The 23475-nt window shown below is 39.1% G+C and overlaps 1 protein-coding gene across 36 annotated transcripts in view; it reads left to right on the top strand.

Annotated features, from left to right (window-relative positions):
• ABI3BP (ABI family member 3 binding protein) overlaps positions 1-23475 on the top strand; it is a 237401-nt gene that overhangs the window by 62950 nt on the left and 150976 nt on the right. For all 36 annotated transcript variants that reach the window (XM_084875404.1, XM_084875411.1, XM_084875410.1 and 33 more), the window contains exon 3: positions 23028-23096. In XM_084875404.1, the coding sequence (XP_084731530.1) occupies positions 23028-23096 (69 nt within the window). The remainder of the gene's footprint in view (positions 1-23027; positions 23097-23475) is intronic.

Raw genomic sequence — 23475 nt, 5'->3', positions numbered from 1 at the left:
TAATCTCTCCAACTTTGTTTTTTGTTTTTGTTTTTTCCTCCAAATTGCTGCGGCTATTCAGGGTCTTTTTTGGTTCCATATAAATTTTTGGAGTATTTGTTTTATATCTGTGAAATACCAACAGGAATTGCATTGAATCTGTAGATTGCTTTGAGTATTGTAGTATGAACATTTTAATGATGTTGATTCTACCAATCCATGAACAGGGTACATTCTTCCACTTGTTTAATCTTCCTCTATCTCTTTTTTCAATGTCCTGTATTTTTCCTAGCACAAGTCTTTTACTTCCTTGGTTAAGTTTATTCCTAAGTATCTTAATTTTTTTGCTGCCATGGTAAATGGAATTGTTTGTTTAGTTTGTCTTTCTGATTATTCATTATTGGTGTATAAAAAAAAGCCATCAGTTTTTAGGTGTTGATTTTGTATCCTGCTACATTGCCAAATTCATTTATTAAATCTAGTAGTTTTTTTGGTGGAGTCATTAGGGTTATTAGGTCATCTGCAACTTATGACAGTTTTACTTCTTCCTTTCCAATTTAGATGCCTTTTATTTCTTCTTCTTGTCTGATTGCTGTGGCTAGGACTTCCAGTACTATCTATCTATCTATCTATCTATCTATCTATCTATCTATCTATCTATGAGCCTAAGTTACCAGCTGACCGGCCAACCGGCCAACCAGCCAACCAGCTGACCAACCAGTATCTATGTTGTGCACTGACCACTAAGGGGCAGACGCTCAACACAGGAGCTGCTGAGCAAAAGCAACTTTGCAGAGTTCCCTATTGCACTCCAGGACCCCTCGGGGGATGTCATACTGCTGATTTTGGCCTGATCCACACGAATCCATGCACCAGGTCACTAGTGTTGAATAACAGTGGTAAAAGCAAACATCTCTGTGTTGTTCCTGTTCTTTGGAGAAATGTTTTTAGTTTTTGCCCATTGAGTAGATGTTTGCTGTAGGGTTGTCATATAAGGCCTTTATCTTGTTGAGATATGTTCTTTCTAGTCCCACTTTACTGAGAATTTTTACCAAAAATGGGTGTTGGATTTTGTTGAATGCTTTTTCTACACCAATTGATATGATCATGTGATTTTTGTCTTTCATTTTATTTATGTGATGTATTATGCATTTTATTTATGTGATGTATTATGAATATTGATTTGTGAATATTGTACCAGCCTTGCATTCCTGGAATAAATCATGCTTGATAATTGTGTATGATCTTTCCAATGTAATGCTTGATCCAATTTGCTAGAATTTTTTTTGAGGATTTTAGCGTCCATGTTCATTAGTGAAATTAGCCTGTAATTCTCTTTCTTTGTAGTGTCTTTATCTGGTTTTGGAATTAGGATAACTCTGGCCTCATAAAAAGAGCTTGGAACTATTCCTTCCTCTTGGGGATTTTGGAATAATTTGATGAGGATAGGTGTTAGCTCTTCTGTGAATGTTTGGTAAAACTCCCCTGTGAAGTCATCTTGATCATGGCTTTTGTTTGCTGGGAGTCTTTTTATTACTGTTTCATCAGTAGTTATTAGCCTATTCAGGTTTTCTAATTCTGATTCAATTTTGGGAGATTGTATTTTTCTAGGAATTTGTCCATTTCATCCACATTGTCCATCTTGTTGGCATATAGTTGTTCATAGTATTTTCTTATAATCCTTTGTATTTCTGTAGTGTCAATGGTTACTTCTCCACTTTCATTTCTGATTTTATTTATTTGGGTCTCTTTGTTTCTTGATGAGTCTGGCTAATGGTTTATCAAACTTGTTTATCTTTTCAAAGAACTAGCTCTTGGTTTTATTGATTTTTTGTATTTTTTTTTAGCCTCTATGTCACATATGTCTGCTCTAATCTATTATTTTTAAATCTATGAACACTTCAGTATGTATCTCTAATAGAAAAGAAATATTTTCAATAATTTCACATTTTTATCACATTATAACAATAACAATTCCATAATATTTTCTACCTCGTTCATACTTAAATTTCTCTGGTGATCTTAAAAATGCCTTCTTAGAATTGTATTTTTTTTTTCCTTTTTTTCTTTTTTGTGTCAGGATCCAAACAAGACCTACATGTTATAATTGGTTGTTATATCTCTTAAATATCTCTTATTCTGTAATAATCCTCTTTCCCTTCCCTTTTAAAATGTCATTGACTTTCTGAAGACATTGGGTTATACATCTTGGACCACATTCTATATTTAACTGGTTGCTTCCATTCCATATTTCTGAATTTGCTCTTCTATCACTGTACTTCCTTGAAAAGCTATTTAAATTTGAAGGTTGCATTATATTTGGATTCAGTTTTTTTTTGGAGGGGAATAATATTTTATAGGTGGTACTATATACTACCTAGCAGCTCACAAAAGAGGTATCTGATGGTTGATATCATACTTAGTGTTGTTAAGACTGTTGTGTGTAGGTGGTCTCAGCCTGATCCATCCATTATAAAATTCACCATCAAATTTCACTTAATGGTGTAGCATCTACTGGCAATCATTGCCTAGATCCATTATTTTAAAGTAGGGTTATAAAATGGCAATTTTACATTGTAGATAGAGTATAGGTGGAATCTAATTTTGTCATTTCTTCTGTATTGTTTAGCTGAAATTCTATAATAAAGAATTTTATTTTCCTTAGTCATGTTTTAGAAAAGGCAGGGTAAATTCTCATTGCAATAGGTTGGTGCCTGCTATGGTGATGAATGATACTGTTTCTTTTTTTGATCAATAAGTGAGTTAATTTTTATATACTTAATGAGTTTTAATCAACATATCACTTATCCAGTTCTATGTTTCTTCTCATTGTCTTGCTTGAATATGGTTCGTTATTAACTTATTGAAGTCAAAATTTATGTCTTACTCTCTGGTTTACAATGAGTAGAGAGGCGATAGCTACATATTTATGGCACTAAATAGACTCAAGTTGGCATGAAGTGGTTAGGCTGGAGAGGCCATGAGAAATTGTGCAATCTAGACCTTTGTCATCAGGGAAGTATATATCTAAGCCATCCAAGGTAGATAAAATAGATAGATCACTATGTATTGTAAAATCTCTAGGGACAAAGATTCCCAACTTCTAGAAAACATTTTCAAATAGCCTTTTCAAAACTCTTATCTCATCCTTTAAATAAATCAATATTTTCTTTTTATTAATCTCCTTTATGTTCTAATAGTATTCTAGTGGAAGAAAAAAACATCCCTCTTACATATTTACTTTCCCACCTTTTTTTATGTCAAGGAATTTGTGAGCTTCTACTTTTATTACTTCAAAATGGACTTGCATTTCAGATTAAATGTTATTCTTTAGTTACTCAGATTATATATTGATTATATATTGTCTTTCTTAATTATTGTGTTTATATTAATTGCTTCTAATTGATTAGCAGTTGTCTATTAGTTTTCTATTATTGCTGTCATAAGTTACCAAACTTGGTTGCTTAAAATATAACAAACTTATTATCTTAGCCTTCTTGAGATGAGAAGTTCAACATGGGTTTCACCAGGCCAAAATCAAGGAGTGGGCAGGGCTGGCTGCATTCCTCTGGAGGCCCTGGGGAGGGTGGGGTGGGGGGGGGGGGCATCTATCTTCTTGCTTTTCCCAGCTTTTCTATTTTACCTTTAAAGTCAACAGTGGGTCAAGAAGTTCTACCACATCACTCTGATTTCTTCTACTTCCTCTTTCACTTTTTAAGGATCCTTGTCATTATACTGAGCCCACCTAGATAATCCAGGATGTTTTAGGTCAGTTGATTAACTACCTTGATTCCACTTGCAACCATAATTCTCCTTTAATGTAACATATTCACAGATGTTGGGGATTAGGATGTGGGCCATTATTCTGCCTGCCTTAAACTGTATGTTTGAAATTAGTGTTTCTATTCCCTTTCTGCCACCAATTTATTGCTAATCATTCTCAATTCTATTCATCTGTGAAATGTTATAAAGTCTATTTTTCACAGATGTGCTGTGGTCATATTAGTGAATTCATGGTCATAAGTGATGAGTTGAAATCCCTTGAGAGCAATATGCTATACAAGAGCAATAAATTTTGTGTTTGTTTGTTTTTTTATAATGGAAAAAAAGTATCACTTACAGCCCCTCCTTTTACTTTCTTCTGTAATAGGAAATGACACTGACCTATACCCATAGTAACTTATTCTTATTTTCAAAAACAAATACAAAGTTCCACATCATCTGACACATCCCACTTATTTGGTGTGTTTGAAAGATAGCATTGAAATGAAAAGCTGTTGATCATTCAGAAATACTCGAATGAACTTTCAGTGATCCGTGGACTAATACTCCAAATAATCATTTATAAGTATGTCTACATTTATTTTAATATCTATTTGTCTCTATCTAAATAGAACTAACGGGCATTTCCAAAAGTCACATGCTGCTCTTACATGCAAAATGAAAAAATAAATATAAAATATTCCTTTTTGCAATTTGGAAAATAAGATTCATATGAAACCCTTGTAAAAAATTTTTACTAATGTAAAATCTTTCACTAAAATTTTAATAGATTAATTGGAGCAGTAGGGTAACTTGTATTTTCCAAGGTCACTATTAATGGCTGTGAGAATCTTGCAATGATGTGCTAAAACATGATTCACATATAATAGATCTGCTAGGTTTCTGTGTCCTTTTTTTTTACCCACATCATCAATGTTCTCATCTGGTTTACACATCGAGTTATTGCTTTTATGTGCAGCTGTTGGTAATTGTGCATATATCCAGTAAAGTAAAAAGTAAGAATATTTTTTACTTGGAAAGTTTATAGAGTCAGACTCTGATGTTCTCTTGACATCTGAAAATACTTTAATCAGTGTCACTGGGAAGGAAAGCATTTCAGCCCATCAATTATTAGTGCAAGTTAACAAGTTATTTTTGTATGTTTACTGCAAGAAAAGCTTAATTTAAAAAATCATTTATATTTATCACTATCATAAATTCTGACTAAAGAATCTGTCTTTCAACCAGGTGATAGGACTCCAAAAAGGTTTAAGAGGGCAGATTTCTGACTTGTGTTCTCCCAGCTGCTAACCATCACACTCACAGTCCTAACAATGCACGCTTCTCACACCCAACCACAGGCCTCTCAGCCACCCTGCCCAGTCCCCGCGTTGCCAGTAGAGAGACGCCTTAGAGAGACTTCTGCACCAGAGGGGAACACACCTCCAATAGCCCCATAGACTCTCAGCACTGGAAGGAGCCTGGACCAGAATGCTAACATCTGCATTCTAGAAAGATCCACCTCTACCCAGAGAGGCAGAATGGTGGGAGGAAAGAACGTGTGTATGCTTTTTTAGTGAGACAGACCTGGGTTTAAAGCCAACACAACTACTTATTGTGGAGTAGTTCTGGGTAAGTCATAACTTCTCTGCCTCACTTTTCTCATATATAAAATAGATAATCCTTTAGGAATGTTGTGAAAGCTATGCATAAATTATATAAGGCAGCTAACATAAACCCTAGCACCCAGTAGGCATGTTTTATAATTTTTTTCAATTGCTATTATAATGAGATGAGTGATCCTGGATAATTTACCTCAACTGTCTGAGCTTTGTTTTTCTCAGTTGCTTATAATGAATGGGCTGAATCACCACTGAAGTTCTGGTTGGCTCTAAGATTTGCCTCGGTTGAAAAACCTCGGTCTCTGTGGTAGATCTGTGGTTTTGTTTTCAGTTTTTGTGCGATTTTTGGAAGGTGGGGTTTCAGTAAAATCATAGAAGCGGATGTTTTGGTAGAACTGTCAGTTACTAAAAAGAAGTACCCATATGCATCTTTCTGTAGCACTTAAGAAATGTTTTCTTAGAAGGGACAGCTCCAAAAACAGATTAAGAAACAAAAGGAGCAGCAGAATCTGACTGTGACACAGCATGTTTGATGGGCACACACCTGTCTCCTGGAGTCATGGCCTTTTCATTATTACGGGGGATTCCTGTTTTGTGCCCTTGAACAGAGCTGTCAGGTGCCTCTTAGAATTCCACAGCTGTGGCTTCCAAAGGAAAAAAGGTGAAACTTCAAAATATATTGCTTAAAAAGATACAGCTGAGCTTGTCATCTCTAGATTTCACTTTTCTAGACTCTTACTCCAACAAAGCAGGGTTTATAAAGAACATGGCAAAACTTTTTACTGTTTTACAAAATAAGATAAAAGTACGAGCATGACACTGATTTATTTACTTAACTGCTGGTGATTTTATCTCGGCAAGTTCAGGCCAAAGGGTAATTGGCAGTGTCTTATTCTGATTTTTCACCAATGTTTATTTCACAGGAGAAAATTCCTTTTTTAAATGATTGTGAACAAAGTTTACTCATAATTGATTACCTGGATACGGATAAATATAAATTCTATGCTTGTAATTTTACGCAATTTACATTCCTGCAGATTATTAATTTCTCTTCCACATCTTACCCTGAATTTTTACACTTGCACAGAAAGCAAGAGTAAATGCACAGTTTTTCTTCTTCCTTCACTGCAACTCAGAACTTCCACCGCCCTTCCCTCTCTCTCTTTGTCATAAAAGTGCTCTGTCCGTTTTTATGGGAGTGGGATGAAATATACAACAATGGTGATTGCTGCTATGTGTTGCACGTAAGGATAAAATCACCTTAGTGACAAAAAGAAGTGAATATTTATTGCGATAAGTGCCACGAGGAAGGTGGTGGTGGATTTGCTGAAGAAAAATAGCTGGAATAAAGAATTGAAGGAACCGTGTTAAAAGTAATTAAGCTGAAAAATAACAAGGGAGCAGGGACAAGAGATAACCCAGCCATTGGAACCAGCTCAGTCCCTCTCTTTCCTGGCAGATTCCGTAGAGAACCAGCAAGAGGCTGTGAGGGAGAGAGTGAGATGACAGACAGCAGCGCGAAGCCAAGGCCGCCACCACCCTCAACACCTCCCCCCGCTGCCCCCAAATCCCCCACACCGCGCGGACGAGGGATGTAGCTGAGTAGGGGAGGTCCTGGTGGTCGTTCCCTTTACACACAAGGAAACTGAAGCTCCAATGCAGGGTGTCCCCCAAAAAGTATACACACTTTTTTTTTTCTTTTCTGTTATCTCAGATTTAACCCATTGGAATTAATAATTATTCAAAGTATGTAAACATTTTTTGGGGGACACCCTGTGGTTTAAGTAACCTTCCTAAAGTTACTCAGCTAGTAAATTTTATCTGTTCTTCTACAGGAGAAGGAACACACCAGCCATTTGTTTGTTGCTTCTATAATGTCTTTAAGCAGAAAAGAAAAAAGTCCATATATTATGGAAGGAGCCATTGGCTTCCTAACTTATTATGACTTAAATGTGAAAACATGTAAAGTACTTACTGTGCCTCTTCCACCCCCACCACCATCTTTATTGTGAGCGGCCTGTCCATCAAGCCCCATCTCTGTTCTTTGCAAGGCCATTTCTTGGCAGGCACCATTATTACCCTCTCCAAGAATATCCTAAAGCCTGAGCATTTTTTTTTTTTATCATCCTTCTTAATAAATTGCTATTTTTATTTTTTTTTATTTTGGTGTGTCTTGTCTGCTCTCACACTCCACCCTAACAGAAAACTCTCAGAATCTAAGGGCCCTAGAGGCCTTAGATTCTCTTTTTTACTTCCAGTGTCATTATAAGTTTAGAAGATGTGTCATGGCAGAAAAGAACGTTTGAGCGAATTATGTGCAGACATTGTACCAGATTGGCCAGGTGACTTTGGTAGTCAGCCGGAAGATAGTACTTTGTCTGAAGATAGTAGTGTGTCTGACATTAGAACATCACAAAGGCAAAGAGATATATGATAGCATACAACAGTGAAAGTGATTCTGAAGAAGAATGAGCAGAAAAAGACATTATACCAGCCTCAGAGGATTATACAAATATTTCAGGCCTAACTGTTCAATTTGGAGACCCACAAAGCATAACTGAAGTTACCTATTTATTTATTTATTTATTTATTTACTTACTTACTTACTTACTTACTTATTTATTTTTGTTAATCCTCACTGGAGGATTTTTGCCATTGACTTTTTAGAGAGTGGAAGGGATGGGTGAGAGACACACAGAGAGAAGCCTAGATGTGAGAGAGACACATTGATTGGTTGCCTCCAGCACGTGCCCCGACTAGGGCTGGGGCCTTCAACCCAGGCATGAGCCCTTGACTGGAATGGAACTTGGGACCCTTCAGTCCACAGGCTGATGCTCTATCCACTGAGCCAAACTGGTGAGGGCCCCAATTATTTTTTAACAAAGATTGTTTTCTATCTCATTACTTCTCAAACCAATTTATATCATCACCAAATACCACAAAACTTTTGCTAAAAGATCACCATGGACAGATGTTGATATGGATATAAAGAAGTTTCTTGGTTTAATTACAGTGATTTGACTAACAAAGAAGCCAGAATGGAAAGATTACTAGTCAACTGATCCTTTACTTGAATCACTCATATTTCCAAAAACTATGACTTGAAAGAGGTTTGAGCAAATACTTAATTCTTTCATTGGAATGATAATTCACAAGCATGTAACACAAACTGTCTTTACAAAGTTGGACCTCTTTTGGACCCTTTATCTTGAAAGCAAAATACTTAAATACTTCAAAACAGCTATTATCACTTGATGAAGCAATGTTTCATGGCGAGGACACATCAGATTCAAGACATATAATCCGGCAAAAATAAAATATGGAATTTAGTAAGGATGCTTTGTGAAAATGAGAGTAGCTATTTTGCAAATTTGAGATATATACAGGTGAAGACAAAAATTTACAATAGACTATATTATCTATCTTACAGCCTTTTCTTGGTTCTTTTTTTTTGGGGGGGGGGAGGAGCATTTAAAAATATTTATTAAAAGTTATTTTATGTTCAGCAGAGTGCTATAAAATGGGAATCTAAATAAATATTGATCCCATTATATAAAAAACAACACACAGTCTGGTGAAAAAGATAAGCATATGTAAAATCAATTATATTGCAATGCAATAAGAGTTAGATTAAAATACATAAATAAAGCAGTTTGGAAGCCCAGAAGGGAGAGGAACTTATTTCTTTAAGTGGGACTCACTTACCTATCTGACTTCCTCCTTCAGCTTACTACAAGTAAACTGCCTTCCTAGCAGTTTTGCAAAAACGTGAACCATATTTCTGCCTTTGGGACATTTTACCATTTGTTCCTCTGCCCATGTAGCCTTCTCCCTTATGCCCATGGATGGTGGTCTCCTCCTCCTCCTCCTCCTTCTCCTCCTCCTCCTTTTTTTTTTTTTTTGTTTTTTTGTTTTTTTGTTCTTGGCATCATATTTACCAACATAATTACTTCAACAGCATGTCTACAGCTGTACTATTTTTGAAGAACAAAACACTGGCCTGTGGAACAGTAAGGGAGAACAGGGGTTGCCAAAACTACTGAAAGTAAAGTAGCTGCTGCATGAGCCAGTTCTGGCTCGAAATAGCCAGTCAGCAAGGTGTTAAGGTGTATTTTGCTCTTTTGCTTAAGGCTATTTTCAAAATGTCATCTAATTCTTAGTTCTTTCTCTGGAAATGGTTTTACCACTTGGGAAGTATTTGGCTTTAAATATTCAAGATTAATCCAAATTTTTCATTTAAAAAAATAGGAATCTCAGAATCACTTGACATTTAGCACAACTTACATAAGCTTCAAAAGGGATTTTTAAAGAAATTGGCACAGTGGGTATCAATTTCTTAATAAATGCTATGCTATCACTTAAAGAATTCACCATGAGTTTATACCAGAAAGACCTTGATGATTATAGATGACCATTTTAGCATGTTTTAATAAAAATAGCGTTCTTTTCAAAGTTCTATGTTTTTAGAATCTTTCTGACCTCATCAAACAGTAGATAAGCTGTTTCCAGGACTCTTTTCTTGAAAATGCAATTAAACTAATTCAGAACATTTCAATATAAAGCATAACAATTTTTTTTCAAATGTATTGCACCAAGACCAAAATCTAACTTTAAAGTTTTATTAATTATATTTAAAATAGCTGGGACAGAAGTATACCTTGTCCCAGGTTCATTGCAAGAGGCTTGCTATTGAGAAGGGTCCTAAATGGAAAGACAGCTGCCAGTAGGAGGATAAATTAGAGAATTAGAGGGTTATCTGGAACAGATGTGCAAGATAATATTTAGACTTTATGATTTCATTTATTTTTTAGGTTTAAATGAATTAAAATATATAAAGCATTTACTGTGTCCCCAAAACGTGTTCCCTCACCCCATCTCTTCCACCCCATCTCTTATTATGAACTTTTTAAGGAATATATCTCAAAACCAAGACATACAATCAAATCCTCATTTTCTAGTTGCCCACATATTATTTTCTTAAATGTTTTACTTTCCCTTGGACACCTGATGTTCCCTGGAACATACTGATCACACCTGAAGTACTAACATGTTGGCCAGCATTTATCATTTTCTGTTTTAAGTTGTCCTATAATTGCTTTTGTTTTGTTATTGTTCATCTGCTCTTATTTGTGTCATGTCTCACCAGCTCCTTATGACCTGAACTAAGCCTCACCTTCCCTCGTTCCTCCACGTCAATAGACCTGTGGATGTAGGAACTGGCGACCCACAGACTGAAGAAAGGTTTGCTGGGAAAGCCTCCCAGTCAACATGATAAAAAGTATCTACCCTGTTTCCCAGAAAATAAGACAGTGTCATATATTAATTTTTGCTCCCAAAGATGCACTATGTCTTATTTTCAGGAGATGTCTTATTTTTCCATGAAGAAGAACACGGTACACATTTATTGTTAAATGAAAATAAAGGAAATTTATTACCTGTATACTGTATGGTAGTATGGTAGTTGTCAATACAAACCAGACAAATTGTGAATCCTACAGTATCAAAAATTTACTCATTTAGTCAATGACAATCATGTCATTATCTTCTGGAACATCATCATAACAATCTAATTCCTGAATTTCCTGGTGAATTTCTTGTGACTCCATTTCTTTCAGAATCAGTGGACCAAATCTCTTATGTTTAGCCTGGGGGGGGGGGCTTATTTTTGGGGGGATGCCTTATATTTCACTCAGAAGGAAGCCTGTAAGTAGGTCTTATTTTCGGAGGATGTCTTATTTTCGGGGAAACACGGTATTTGCCAGGAGTGCAAATCTACAGGAAAATCATTATTCTCAAGCATGGTTATGGTTTACACCAGTTGTTCTGGCATAATTATTAACAGTGTTCCCCTTTCTCTCTAAAGCGTCTCAGTTTCATAGAAGTATATGCTTCATCTACATGTGAAAGAAAGCTTTGAATTCTTAGCGTGGTCATAGGTCTTTTTTCTTCTGATTCTAAGCCAATAGCCCAGCCTTTCCTCTGGCCACCAGGAACACTCCTCAATGAGAAGGGAAGGATAAAGTCAAGAAGAGGTTGCCATTACTGTGTTCCGTTCACCAGGCTGGGCACAAAGTAGCTGCCCAGCAAATGCTGGAGTGGAGTTCTCACCAACTTGTTAGCTGATGGTTTGATGTTGAGCATCTGCAAAGTGCTAGGCTTGGGCCTTCACAGAAACAGGTCGCTAAATCCTCACAGCCCCTTGAAGCAGTACTATTAGTGTCCTCATCCTCGTCTTCCCAATGAAGACAGTAAGTTCTTCCAAATGAAGAAACGGTAAGTGGTAGGTGGCTTCAGACCTGTGCATATGACCACCATGCTCTGTGCTTTCCCCATACCATTCATGTCCCCGCTTACCTTCGAACCCTGCATAAAAACTCACCTCATGGGAATTATTCCTGCCTCCTCACCCCTATGTGGTAGCACTAGCCAGCATTTAAAAGAGAAAACACCTTGTTGACTGGCAAGCTTTGACTTACCATCTGATCGTTCCTGTGGCCTACCTTGAAAGGGAAATATCAAGACACAGTCCTGATTTTTTAATGTTTTTTCCTGTAGAGATAATATGAAAGAAGTTGTGGACTCACTGAAAAATGTGCGTATGTCCAGGCTTTCCTTCAAAAGCAAGCCCTTGCCAAACCTTAAACCAGTTCACAGACAACCCCCTATACTCTGTTTCTCTGCAGATTGTGCACGTAAGACACGGGCAAGGAACTAACCTGCAGGCAATAAAGTCGACAATGTTAACGCCTCATAAGTCTGCAAACTAGGAAAGGATGTGTATTGGCTGTGGGGCAAGTGGGTAAGAGAAATAGGTTATTAAATAGTCTTTGTTTGCAGTGTAGGCAAATAATTTGTCTCCAAATCAAGATGGTGGGTATGCAGGGATTGAAGTGGATGGTAGGTCCAGGCTTGTGACCAGTGTACTCAGAAGGGCCCTGCATTTGAAGTTTAAAGCTTTACTGTCACTGTCTTGAAATTCTTAATAGTTGGATGCTGTCAATTAGGTTGGATGGCCCTACACCTCGTTTGGTTCTCAGCACCTGGTCTCCTGGCTCCCCTGCTGCTGGGCCTTCTCCTCACTCCCACTCAACACCTGTCCTCACCTCTACCTTCCGCAGGGACTCAGTGTGATGCAGGGAGAGTCAGGTCTGTGAACCCCCATCCCCCACCCCTGCCCATGGGGAATCTGGCAGAACATGGTGGCAGCAGTTCTGCATGGGCTGGCAGTGACAGTGCGATCCGTGGGTGATTTTGCCAAAGAAAACGTCTCTTGCACCCCTGTTAAAGTGCACAGTGTGTCCCAGTGCCACGGTGGCAATCTCCTGGCATCTCTGGGCTGGAATGGCAGGCCTGTGGGAAGGGGAGGTTGGCTTTTTCACACTGGAGGGTGGGGTGGGGGTAAGGTGCTTTGATCCTGAGTTAGCAGTGACGGGGGTGGGTCCCACGCAGGGAAGCAGGCAGGTTGAGGAGAAAGGGTCGGCACTGTCCAGCAGAGCTCAACATTAAATAGCCAATGAATCCCATGGCAGGTCTGGACAGGGACTGTGAAAGAAAGGAAACACTTTATATTTTAGTGTCTTTAATGTCACTTCCCCCGGCATATAAAACCAGGGGCCCCACCCTTTGCTTTTGCATTGATGAGGCTTGCAAAATATGTATAGTCAGTGCAGGGTGACTGGTGTGCTCAGGAGCATTGCTTCCCCAACTCTCACTGAAATTAAAGCAAAACTCTTGGAAAAAGTTTCCAGTAATGTCTTCCTCAGTGGACTGTGTCTTTGAAATGCCTCTCTGTCTGGGAAAAGGAGGCATCTCTCCTTCCAGACCACCTTAGTAGGCGGCGGACAGTGAAGGAGTGTAGCAGAGCCTTTGGGGGTACACATTCCTGGCCTAGGAAAAGCCCTCTTCCCGCCTCCGACCTCTTCCTCCCACCTCTTCCTTCCCCACCTCCTGTCTTCCTGTCAAAGCTGAGTCTCCTTCTGTAGTTGGAAATTCCACTCACTCTGCAGCATGGAGATGAGGGGCTGCCTCTCCCTGCTGCCATCCATCTCAAACGACTCTGAAACACATCCCATCTGCTGTGAGCTCCCTGCAGAGCATGGCTGACTGGCCACTCTGGAATCCCCCAGTGGTGATGTTCCTTGCCGTTTTTGCATGAGTAGATGCTATGAGTCAGGGGGTGGCTGTGCCTCTAAAGACCATTTGACCTCCATATTGCCCCAGCCTGCTGGGGGCTTGTGTCTGCCCGGTGCCTTTCAGAGGCTGAGAGAAGCCAAGGCTCTCACAGGGCCCAGCAGAATGTTCTGTCCAAGTGGGCGTTGGTTCATTTTTCAACCATTTTTGTAACTTTTTATGGAAATAACTACTGAACAGTGTAGGATTGGCTTTAACATTTGCTTTGAATTGTTTTTACAGGTGAAAAAAAGGATAAAGATTTTTCTTACTCACAAAACCATGCATAAGAAAAAACTTCCAAGGGGAAAAAGCAGTTTTACAGATAGCTTATCAAAGATGAACTAAGGGGTTTACGTTTACTAGTCTTTCAGAAAGATCACTTGCTCTCTTTTGTAAACTGCTATTCCCCAAATCCCGAATCATTTTATTTCCCTTTCTTTCTGCAAGCTTCACGCTTTATTTTTATTCTGGCCCCAGGCAAAATAGAGTAGAGGAGTAGATCATTTATTCTTTCAGAAAATGTTTATTGTGCAGTTGCTATATTTCCAGGCTTAATGGTACAGATAATAATAAAACATGAACTGAGTCTGGGTAGATTCAGTGTGATTCTCAGCCCTCACATCTTCTCACAGGTACTTAGAAATACTCTAAAAGGTGGAGGCTTTGTGTTAGTTTGTGATGATTCATAATTCTATAGATGTTCATTTTTTATGTACAACTAAGAGCAGCATGCTAGTAACCTAAGTGGTTTATTAAAATTTACTAAAGTTTTATATTTATAAACTTAGTAGACATAGTAAAGTCAGCGCAATACTGATATTACTTGTGACCACTGTGTCTTCTCTTTGGACTCCTGCCACCATGAAGCTTTGCAAAGCTATGACTTAACACAGTGGTCTGCAAACTGCGGCTCATGAGCCGTGATTTGACTAATGAGTTTGCTGACCACTGACTTAGTATATGTCTAAGCAGACAGCCTAATTTTTTTTTCAATGTTCTAGGAAAAAACTCATCAGTATTTTTGCAGAAGAGACACCAAACTTCCTGAAAGGACATAAAAACAAACAGACAAGACTAACAATGGCTACCGTTCTAGCTTTTGACCCAATTATTATATTTTATAGTGAGTTTTTGGCTGATATTCCCCACTGGCGGGATGTATCTCTTGCATCAACAGTATCTGAGCGTCTCATTTTCCAGTCACTGGGCGCTCTCATAGGCACCGTCCGTACCTCATTGCTGAAACCCATTTGCTGTTGTGGAGTCAATTTGTAATTATTTATCACTAGAATGTGAGAGTAGGTGTGTGGGTGGGGAGCAAGGTTAGTTATTCTCCTGAAATTTAGAATTACTGATGCAACTTTCAAAAAATGAGTAAGTAGGCAAGTAGGATTTGCTGTCTTTTTTATACACCAACCACCCCACCAGACTGTACACCTCATGCCCTGCGAAGCTTCCCTCCCTCCTTCCTGGCCCAGCAGGTGAGGGAGCTGGTGCCAGCAGCTCGGCAAGAGCAGCTGAGACAGAATGCAGAGCCAGGGCCTGCAGAGCTCTGCTGGCTCTCTCCCCCTCCCTCCCCTCCTCCCCCAGTGCCACACTCCAAGATTCTTTCTTCAGAACTGACTATTGGTTGAGTGGAACTCTCTGCCTGAGCTTCAAACACAAGGAGGCTGTTCAAGGGTCTTTGCAAACAGACATTACTCAATGCTAGTGTTGATGAAATAAGGCACAGGAGCTGTCTGCCAAATGTTAAAGCTAAAGGGACTACTTAAATTTGGACTGCACCTCCTCAGGCCAGATTACTGTTAAGGGTGGCATGTGAACACTTGCAGATGCAAGAAAAAAAAATTGAAAATATTTCTCTGTGGAGTTTTACAGGGCCACAGACTTTTGGTAGAGGCTAGGTGGGTGATTTTTTTAACTTCTTAGTTTTGTGATGTGCCATATGGGCTTCTAATAAAAATACCTACCTCATTTCATCAAATTCTAAAGCCCCTTTAACTGTAAACCACACCACTATTTATCTAAAATGAAGAAAAAGTTGCTGATGAATGAAATTGCTTTTGCATCTTAGGAGAACCTTTATTTTATCCTTATTGGAAGAGATCCCTTTGATTCTTCGATACATAAATTTTGTTATCTATTTTTTACAAAGAGATTTTTAAAATAAACTCTTTATGCTAGAACTAGAGGCCCAGTGCATGAAATTCGTGCATGGCTGGGGGGAGAGGGGAAGAGGTGTCCCTCAGCCCAGCCTGCACCCTCTCCAATCTGGAACCCCTCTAGTGATGTCTGACTGTCTGACTGCCCGTTTAGGCCCAATCCCACTGGGCAGTTGAATATCCCTCTCACAATCTTGCGTTAATATGCTACATTTGTCACAATAAATGAACAATATTGGTACATTTTTAACTAAAGGACATCCTTCATTTGATTGCCTTCGTTTTTACCTGAGGTCCTTTTTCTGACCCCGGGTGCTTCCCAGGACACCACATTCCATTGTCACTTCTCCTTAGGCTCCGGCAGACTATAACTTTCTCAGACTTCCCTTGTTTTTGATGACCTTACAGTCTGGAGGAGTCCTGGTTGGTTATTTTGCAGAATGTCCTTCAATTTTGTTTTGTCTGATGTCTTTCATATGGTCAGCATGGGATTTGGGGTTTGAGAGAGGAAGATATCTATTACTAAGTGAGGAAAAAAAACACAGAAGGAAAATAAGACAAAGAAAAGTGAACTTACTGTTAAATATCCGTCACCTTGGGGGGTTTAACTTTCCTGCTTTACCTTTTGACTCAGAGTTCTCAGTATCCTTGTTTTCAATACCATCTCACCATCTGTGCCAGCAAGAACATTGGCGATACAGCATTTTGGAAACACTGTTTTACTGGGGTTTCTTCCAAATCACTGGCCCTCTTTGTCAGTTTTGAAGCTGTCACTTTCATGGTACTTTCTGTTGTTGTGGTTTTTTATTTTTTTATTTTTTAATATTTTGAAGCTGTCATTTTCTTGACCTTCTGGAAGGTGTGAGGGAAACTCTAGTCTCTGACAAGACATTTGCAACCCAGTTATCTTTAGCTTATGGAGAAGGTAGCCTCCACACCTTAATGACTTTAGGGACAGAGAAAAGGAATTAGGAAGGGCACTGAGACAAAAACGTCTCCCCATTTGTTGTGTGGTGCCCAGTATGTATTTAGTAGAGAACATGCTTTTCTTATGTAAATAAAATAGATCATGCATAGAGATTAACATGAATCCATTCACATTAAATTGCAAATGATTGCTTTTGTGATCCTCTCTGAAAATAAAGGAAAATAAGATCGAAGTGGACAAGCTACTCAGTCAAGTGAGGAGGTACCTCAAAGAGGGAAATGGTCATAGGAACTTATATCTGGGACCTTTCTTAGCTAGTTTGTTCTAACTCACTCTTCTGGTAAGACTGGTCTTATGTGTAAATGTTGCAGGAATGCGCCTAACTTATTACTTCATTTTAGCTATTCCCACAGAATCGGCATACAAAAACACATAATATACTTAGTTACATAATTCTTTGTTTGCCTAATTCTTGTCCCATTACTCAAAGAAAAGCACAAGTAGGTTACAAAAATAGAATCATAGTGTAACATTTTTAAAAAATATGGTAATAAGAGGGAAAGAAAAATGAGGGTTGAATGTTCTGATAAAGTGAAGGTGAGTTATCAACAGAAGTATGTGTGGGGGGGATCCTGCACATTTAATTAAAGTGGTGCAGATGTCCTAAGATATCAACACTAATAAAAGAGAAAGATGTAAATTCACCATACCTCCGTGACGCCCACCAGCCAATCAGGAGTGAATATGCAAATTAATCCAACAAAATGGTAGGTTGATTTGCATGTGCAGGCACAGAGCAAAGACTGAAGACTAAAAACTGAAGGCTCTGCTGCGGCCGGAGACAAGCCTGAGGGCTGAAGGCTTGGCTTCGCTGCAGCCGTAGGGAAACCAGTGCCAGAAGGAAGGTCTATTGTATGAATCTTCGTGCAATGAGCCTGTAGTATTTTATATTAAGGAAATTTTTCATTGAATTCTTATTCAGAATTGATTTTAAAAATTGGTGGGGAGAACCAAGATAGCAGCACAGGTAAACACCTGAATTGCTGCCTTGCACAGCCACTTCAAAACTACAACTAAAAGACAAAAAAGATATTATCCAGAACCACAGGAAGGCTGGCTGAGTGGAATTTATACAACTAGAAGGACAGAGAAAAGCACATTGAGAGTGGGAGGAGGTGTGGAAGTACGGAAGTAAAGTGCAGAGGTTCGGAGGCTCTCGTGTGCAGAAAAAGGCTGTCAACTGGGTAGTTGTCTTTTTCAATCTGGAGGGAAATACAAGCTCCAGACTGCTCTGAACTTCAGTTCTGGGTGAGACTCTGGGGACCCAGACTCATATGAGAAAAAACTAAACTGTCTGGCATTGGGCCGGAACATGAAGACAGCTTTCTCTCAGCGGTGTTTGCAGAGATTACTGCGGGACACTGAAACCCAAGGGCCTCTGAGGGTAGGGCTGATGGTCAGACATTGCTGTTTGCTCCACCCCAGTGATTCCCTGAGACCCCCACCCTAACCAATTTACAATCTCACCCAAGCTGTGTGCAGATGCATTTGCATATGAATGGCCTGGCTTTTGCAATCTAATACCTAACAAATTGTAGTTGGGTCAGAGAGCCCAAAGCCTCCAAAAGAAGGCCCAAGGCCCCACAGCAGCTTGCATTGCTTCACAGCTGGGCCTCATCTGAGTACCTCCAAATCCCAATCAAAGAGGAGGAATGTGCAGATCTCTGTAGATCTGCTGGGTAGCCACAGGCAATGCCTAACTTTGCACATCCTTGAAGATCCAAGAGCCAGTGAACCCAGTGGTCAGGGTGAGACAATCCAGATTACAACTCTTCACATCCATAAGAGACATACTCAGGGGGCAGACTCAGTGAGCACCAAAACCCCACTGAAGAAGTCTTGCCCCATAAGGGTATCTCCAGAACAGAAGTTCTCCAATTGTAGACACAACTGATCCTCACAGCCAATTGGCCTGGAGGTCAATTCTTCCCAGTGATACCAACAGCAATCAAGGCTTAACTAGAACAAGACTGTGCACACAGCCCACAAAGGGGTGCACCAAAAGAGTCCACCTTGTACTGGGAGGTAGCTGAGCAAGATTATCCAGGCTCTGGAGTCTACACTCTTATGCCCAGAAATTTAGTTTGACATGAAACCAAACTGTGAAAAAAGATGTCAGGGTAAATAAATTGGCGTGTTGTTTTTTGTTTGTTTGTTTTTCATGCCCCTTTAGGATCATCTGGTTTGTTTTATGGTTATTGTGTGGAAATGTAGGTGGCAGAACTAAACGGCACTGTGACAGCATTCTAAAGCAGGTAGCTTACAAGGCAGGTGTCCTCTATTAAAACATGAGAGAATTGGAATTTGTCAAACACGGCAATTCTGAGAGGATTATTTGTATCGTCAAAAACTCTAGTACCTACCAAAACCGGTCTGGCTCAGTGGTAGAGCGTCGGTCTGCGGACTTAAAGGTCCCAGGTTTGATTCTGGTCAGGGGCATGTAAGTTGGTTGCGGGCACATCCCCGGTGGGGGGTGTGCAAGAGGCAGCTGGTCGGTTGTAAAAAATCAATAAAAAATATATTAAACAAACAAACAACAACAAAAAAAAAAACCTCTAGTACCTAATAAAGGATTTCAATAGTAGTTTTCCCCAAACAGTAAACTGTCTCTATGGTCTACCATAGGGCATTTAAAATATTAAGCAAATTAGATATACAATAAATAGCCTACAACCATGTATATAGGCTTAACTATTAGAAAAGGAACATTTGTTAAGGTAATTGCATTCCACACAATTTTCTTAAATTGACATTTTAGTTAACACATGCTTTAAACGAAAAAAGTCATGTATTTTGGCATGTTTTACCAGAATTTCTGATCAGGCTACTGTTGTGTGAATTTCCAGGTTGCTACAAACCCACAAAGAACTTCATAGCTCAGAATAGAAATAGAATTCTTTTTCACTTGTTTTATTTTTCCATATCTGTGTTACCAATCAAATGCAAACACTGCTGAAATCCATGAACACTGAAAGTTTTTAATGAGCAGAGAAGGCCACATGTGCACCCAGATTCCAACATCTGTTCCAATTTGTAATTGGCTGTAACTGCCTTTGCTTTATGCAAAATGACTGGGATCATAACAAAAATTACTTTTAAATTGCTTGTATGTCTTGGATCATGCATGTTATTTTTCTAGTACTTCAAGTCTTCTTAAAAACCACTGAGGCATAGTTGGGTTAATGTGTATCAAGGAAGGAAATAAAAGGTTAACTCTAAGAGGCTCTGTCACAGTAAGGACAATTTAAGAAAACTAGGGATTTAGCTTTGATTTCTAGAAGTGAATGCCAGAGTTTTAGTAAAAGGGCATTTTGAGGGCTAGATTAAGAAAGTGACATAATTTGCAGGGTCAGGTGCAAAATAAAAACAAAGGGTTCCTGGTTCAAAAAGTGAGGGGCTGGGGAGTGTCATTAAAGCTACTAACATATAAAGTTGTCCCCTTTCGTCCGGAGTTTCCCTCTCAGCTTGTCCTGGTGTTATTCTATTTGCTCCTTAATGTCATTAAATTAAATTTGTTTATTATCAGCATGAATTTTAACACTTAGCATTGTACTTACAGTTTTAAGTGCAAATGTAAGTATTTTAAACTCCTAAGCAGTATCACTGAAGTTACACAACTTGTAGTTGGTAGTTCATACATATATTTCATTCTTACAAGAACAGTGGAAATGTACAAAACTAACTCAACTTTTTATTTCGTTTCTTGATATGTGCACCTACTACCAATACTCTGCCTTCGACTTGCTTGTGAATGTGGAAGAACCTAAAGAAAAAGAACTTGGGTTGCTCTAACTACTCCTTCTACATCATCATTTCCAGCATAAGTAGTTGGTGACTACAAGAAGTAACATGAGTGAAAAAGAATACGATTGGTTTCCTTACTCATTTGTGTTGCTCATAAGGCTATTGCCTTCATTATGCTTTGACCCAAGTTCTGGTTCAAATGGGAAGTGTGGCCTCAGAGCTGCCAGTGTCCCCTCCTAGGCCCTTCCTCAGACATAGGTGTAATATGCTTACCTTGTTCTACCTTTGAGTGTTACTGAACTCCCAGGCAATCATGGACCCTTTGACAGGCTGGGCTAATGGGGCATCTCGAATGCTCTCTGTGGATGGGAGGAACTGAAGATATGCATATTGTTCCGGTCTTTGCTCACTCGCATGCTCCATCCTTCCATCAAACTTCCCTTGCGAAACTCAAAGTCAAAGACAAAAGTATTAACAATTTCGATATGGTGAGAGCAGGTTATTAAACCAAGCATGGCACCCTTTGGGCACAGGACTCTGTGTGGCTACACACGTTTTGTGCCCATCAAGCTGACTACTGCCCGTCTACAAATTGGGGTGATAATCGGATGTCTCAGGAGGATTGCCACGAGGAGTGATTAGGGCATGAATGTAAAGTGCTTAACAAGTATCCTGCACATAGAAAATACTCAATACCTGGTAGTTTCTTCTACCTTTATCATGTTATAGCCCAAATAGAATCAGGAAATGGTTAATCTATTTCTACTTGGAAACTTGATTTACATTAAGCGCATTCCCAACATAAGCTTCACTAAACAGGAGATGCTTCCAAACACTTGAGACTCTGAAACACAATGAATGCTCCTTTATCTGTTCTGTGCTCCTGAGGCAACTAGATGATAAACAGGCGAAGCTCTGTTTATCCTGAAGTTCCCTGGTTTGGTTTATGCAGTGGTAATTACCCAGCACGTTATAGCAAATAGAGCAGAGAGATGTCCAGAAAAAAAACAAAGGCTCTAGTCATTTAAGGCAGTTGAGTTTCCAGGTTGCCTTTGGCTTGCTGAGAATGAGGTCAGTCTTGTAAAGCCCTGGGCAGACAAGGCCTCTGTGAACCCAGAATGAACACAAGACAAAGATGTGCGATGCGTCTGAGCAAAAGGTGAGGAACTCTTGTTGACTATGGCGTCTGAATGCAGCTTAGAGTAGAATGAGTTTCAGGGTCCAATGTTACTGAAGAAATATCTATACTAATAAAATAATAATATGCTAATTAGAGCAGAAGACCTTCCAGGACCTCCCTTCTGGACAAAGCCATGGTGGCGGGGCCAAGGCAGAGGCAGTTAAGGGCAATCAGGCAGGTAGGCAGGTGAGTGGTTAGGAGCCAGCGGTCCCCGATTGGAGAGGGTGCAGGCTGGGCTGAGGGAATCACAAATTTCATGCACAAGGTCACTAATATTATAAATAATACCCATCACTTAGTTAATCTAGTAGAGCTGCTTATAAAATGCTATTTAGTATGCCCCAAGTGCATTTGCCTTATTACATATATTGAAACCAACCATACATCTTGTAAACATCAGTTTAAAAAAGAGCATTTGATAAATTATTAGCTCATGATTGAGTTAGCACATAATAATTATTTAAACATCATTTTATTTAAAACCTAAATATTTCAAAAACAGATTATTAATTTATTTCCCCTTAGCATATTTTAGGTGAAAATTATAGCAACCTAAAATTGTGAGCTTATTTTAAAATTGTTCACAAAAATGGTAGGTTAGATATGAGACTGGTTGAGAAATTATGTAACTAGATAAAATTGGTCATTATAAATATTTATATGTTGCCCTGGCCAGTGTTGTTCAATGGTTAGAGCGTCAGCCCATGAGCTGAAGGGTCACCATTTGATTCCTACTCAAGGGAATGCATCTGGTTTGATCCCTAACCCTGGTTGGGGCAGTTATGGGAGGGAACCAATTAATGTGTTTGTGTGTGTCTCTCCCATCAATGTTTCTCTCTCTCTTTCTCTCTCTTTTTCTACCTCCTTCTCTCTTCTTCCTTCCCTTCCACTTTCTCTTAAAAAAAAAATCAATGGAATAAATATCCTTAGGTGAGGATTAAAAACAACAAAATAATATCTTCACAAAAGTGAGCAATTTCAGATCATACAACAGGTGACATGACTCTATATCTTATGCAAGTAGGATTTTCCGTCCCTGATTTTTGCATCAGACTGACCCTCTGAGAGGAAAAGGGTCACAGAATCGATTTGATCTGATTTTCAAAAAAAAATCTCTTTACAGGGGAAAGGACTGATGAAGTTGTGTTATGAAATCCATGTCTAGTAAGATTCTTTTAAGACCTATCCCCTACCTCTGTCCATTTGGTCTTAAAAATCTGGATTTAATTTTCATTTTAAAAACTGAACTAAATTGAACTATGCAAGAAGTATTAACTTTCTGAATTCCTGGGTCCTCTCATCCACTGTGGTTACGATGACTAAAGTTGGGAGCACTGAGTCAGGACATGGGTGTGCTGTGGCAAATGCTGCTCATTCTCAACGAATTTTATTGATCAAGTTATTATTATTATTTCCAGATGCAGAGCCTAAATATCTGATTGTTGTGCGATCTGCTCCTCCACCAAGTCAAAAGAAGTCATGCTCAGGTATTTTTTCATTCATTTTGTTTTTTATTAACTCTAAACCATGACTTTTTGTCTCTTTTCTACCCACGGAGACCCAGAGCCTTGGGGAAGCCTAAGAAGGCAGATTAGAAGTTGAAACATACGCAGCAGGCTCTGGGTCGCTAGATTAGTAGCAGAGTCCAGTGGAGACTTCTCAGGATCCTATCCCGGTACCACCACCTGTGCACTGCAGGGCTTTAGGCAACTATGTAAATTCTCAGTGCCTCCTTTCTGCTGCATAATTAGGGTCATCGTGAGAATTAGAGTTCGTGGTTATGCCACACCTAGGCCAAGGCCTGGCACATAGCAAGTGCTCACTGAGAGTTGCTCCTGTTTGCGTTTTTGTTTTGAAATGTGTGAC

This window comes from Pipistrellus hanaki, assembly GCF_964339955.1.
Source record: "Pipistrellus hanaki genome assembly, chromosome: 2".
Lineage (NCBI taxonomy): Eukaryota > Metazoa > Chordata > Mammalia > Chiroptera > Vespertilionidae > Pipistrellus > Pipistrellus hanaki.
This window is presented reverse-complemented; position numbering and strand designations above follow the sequence as displayed.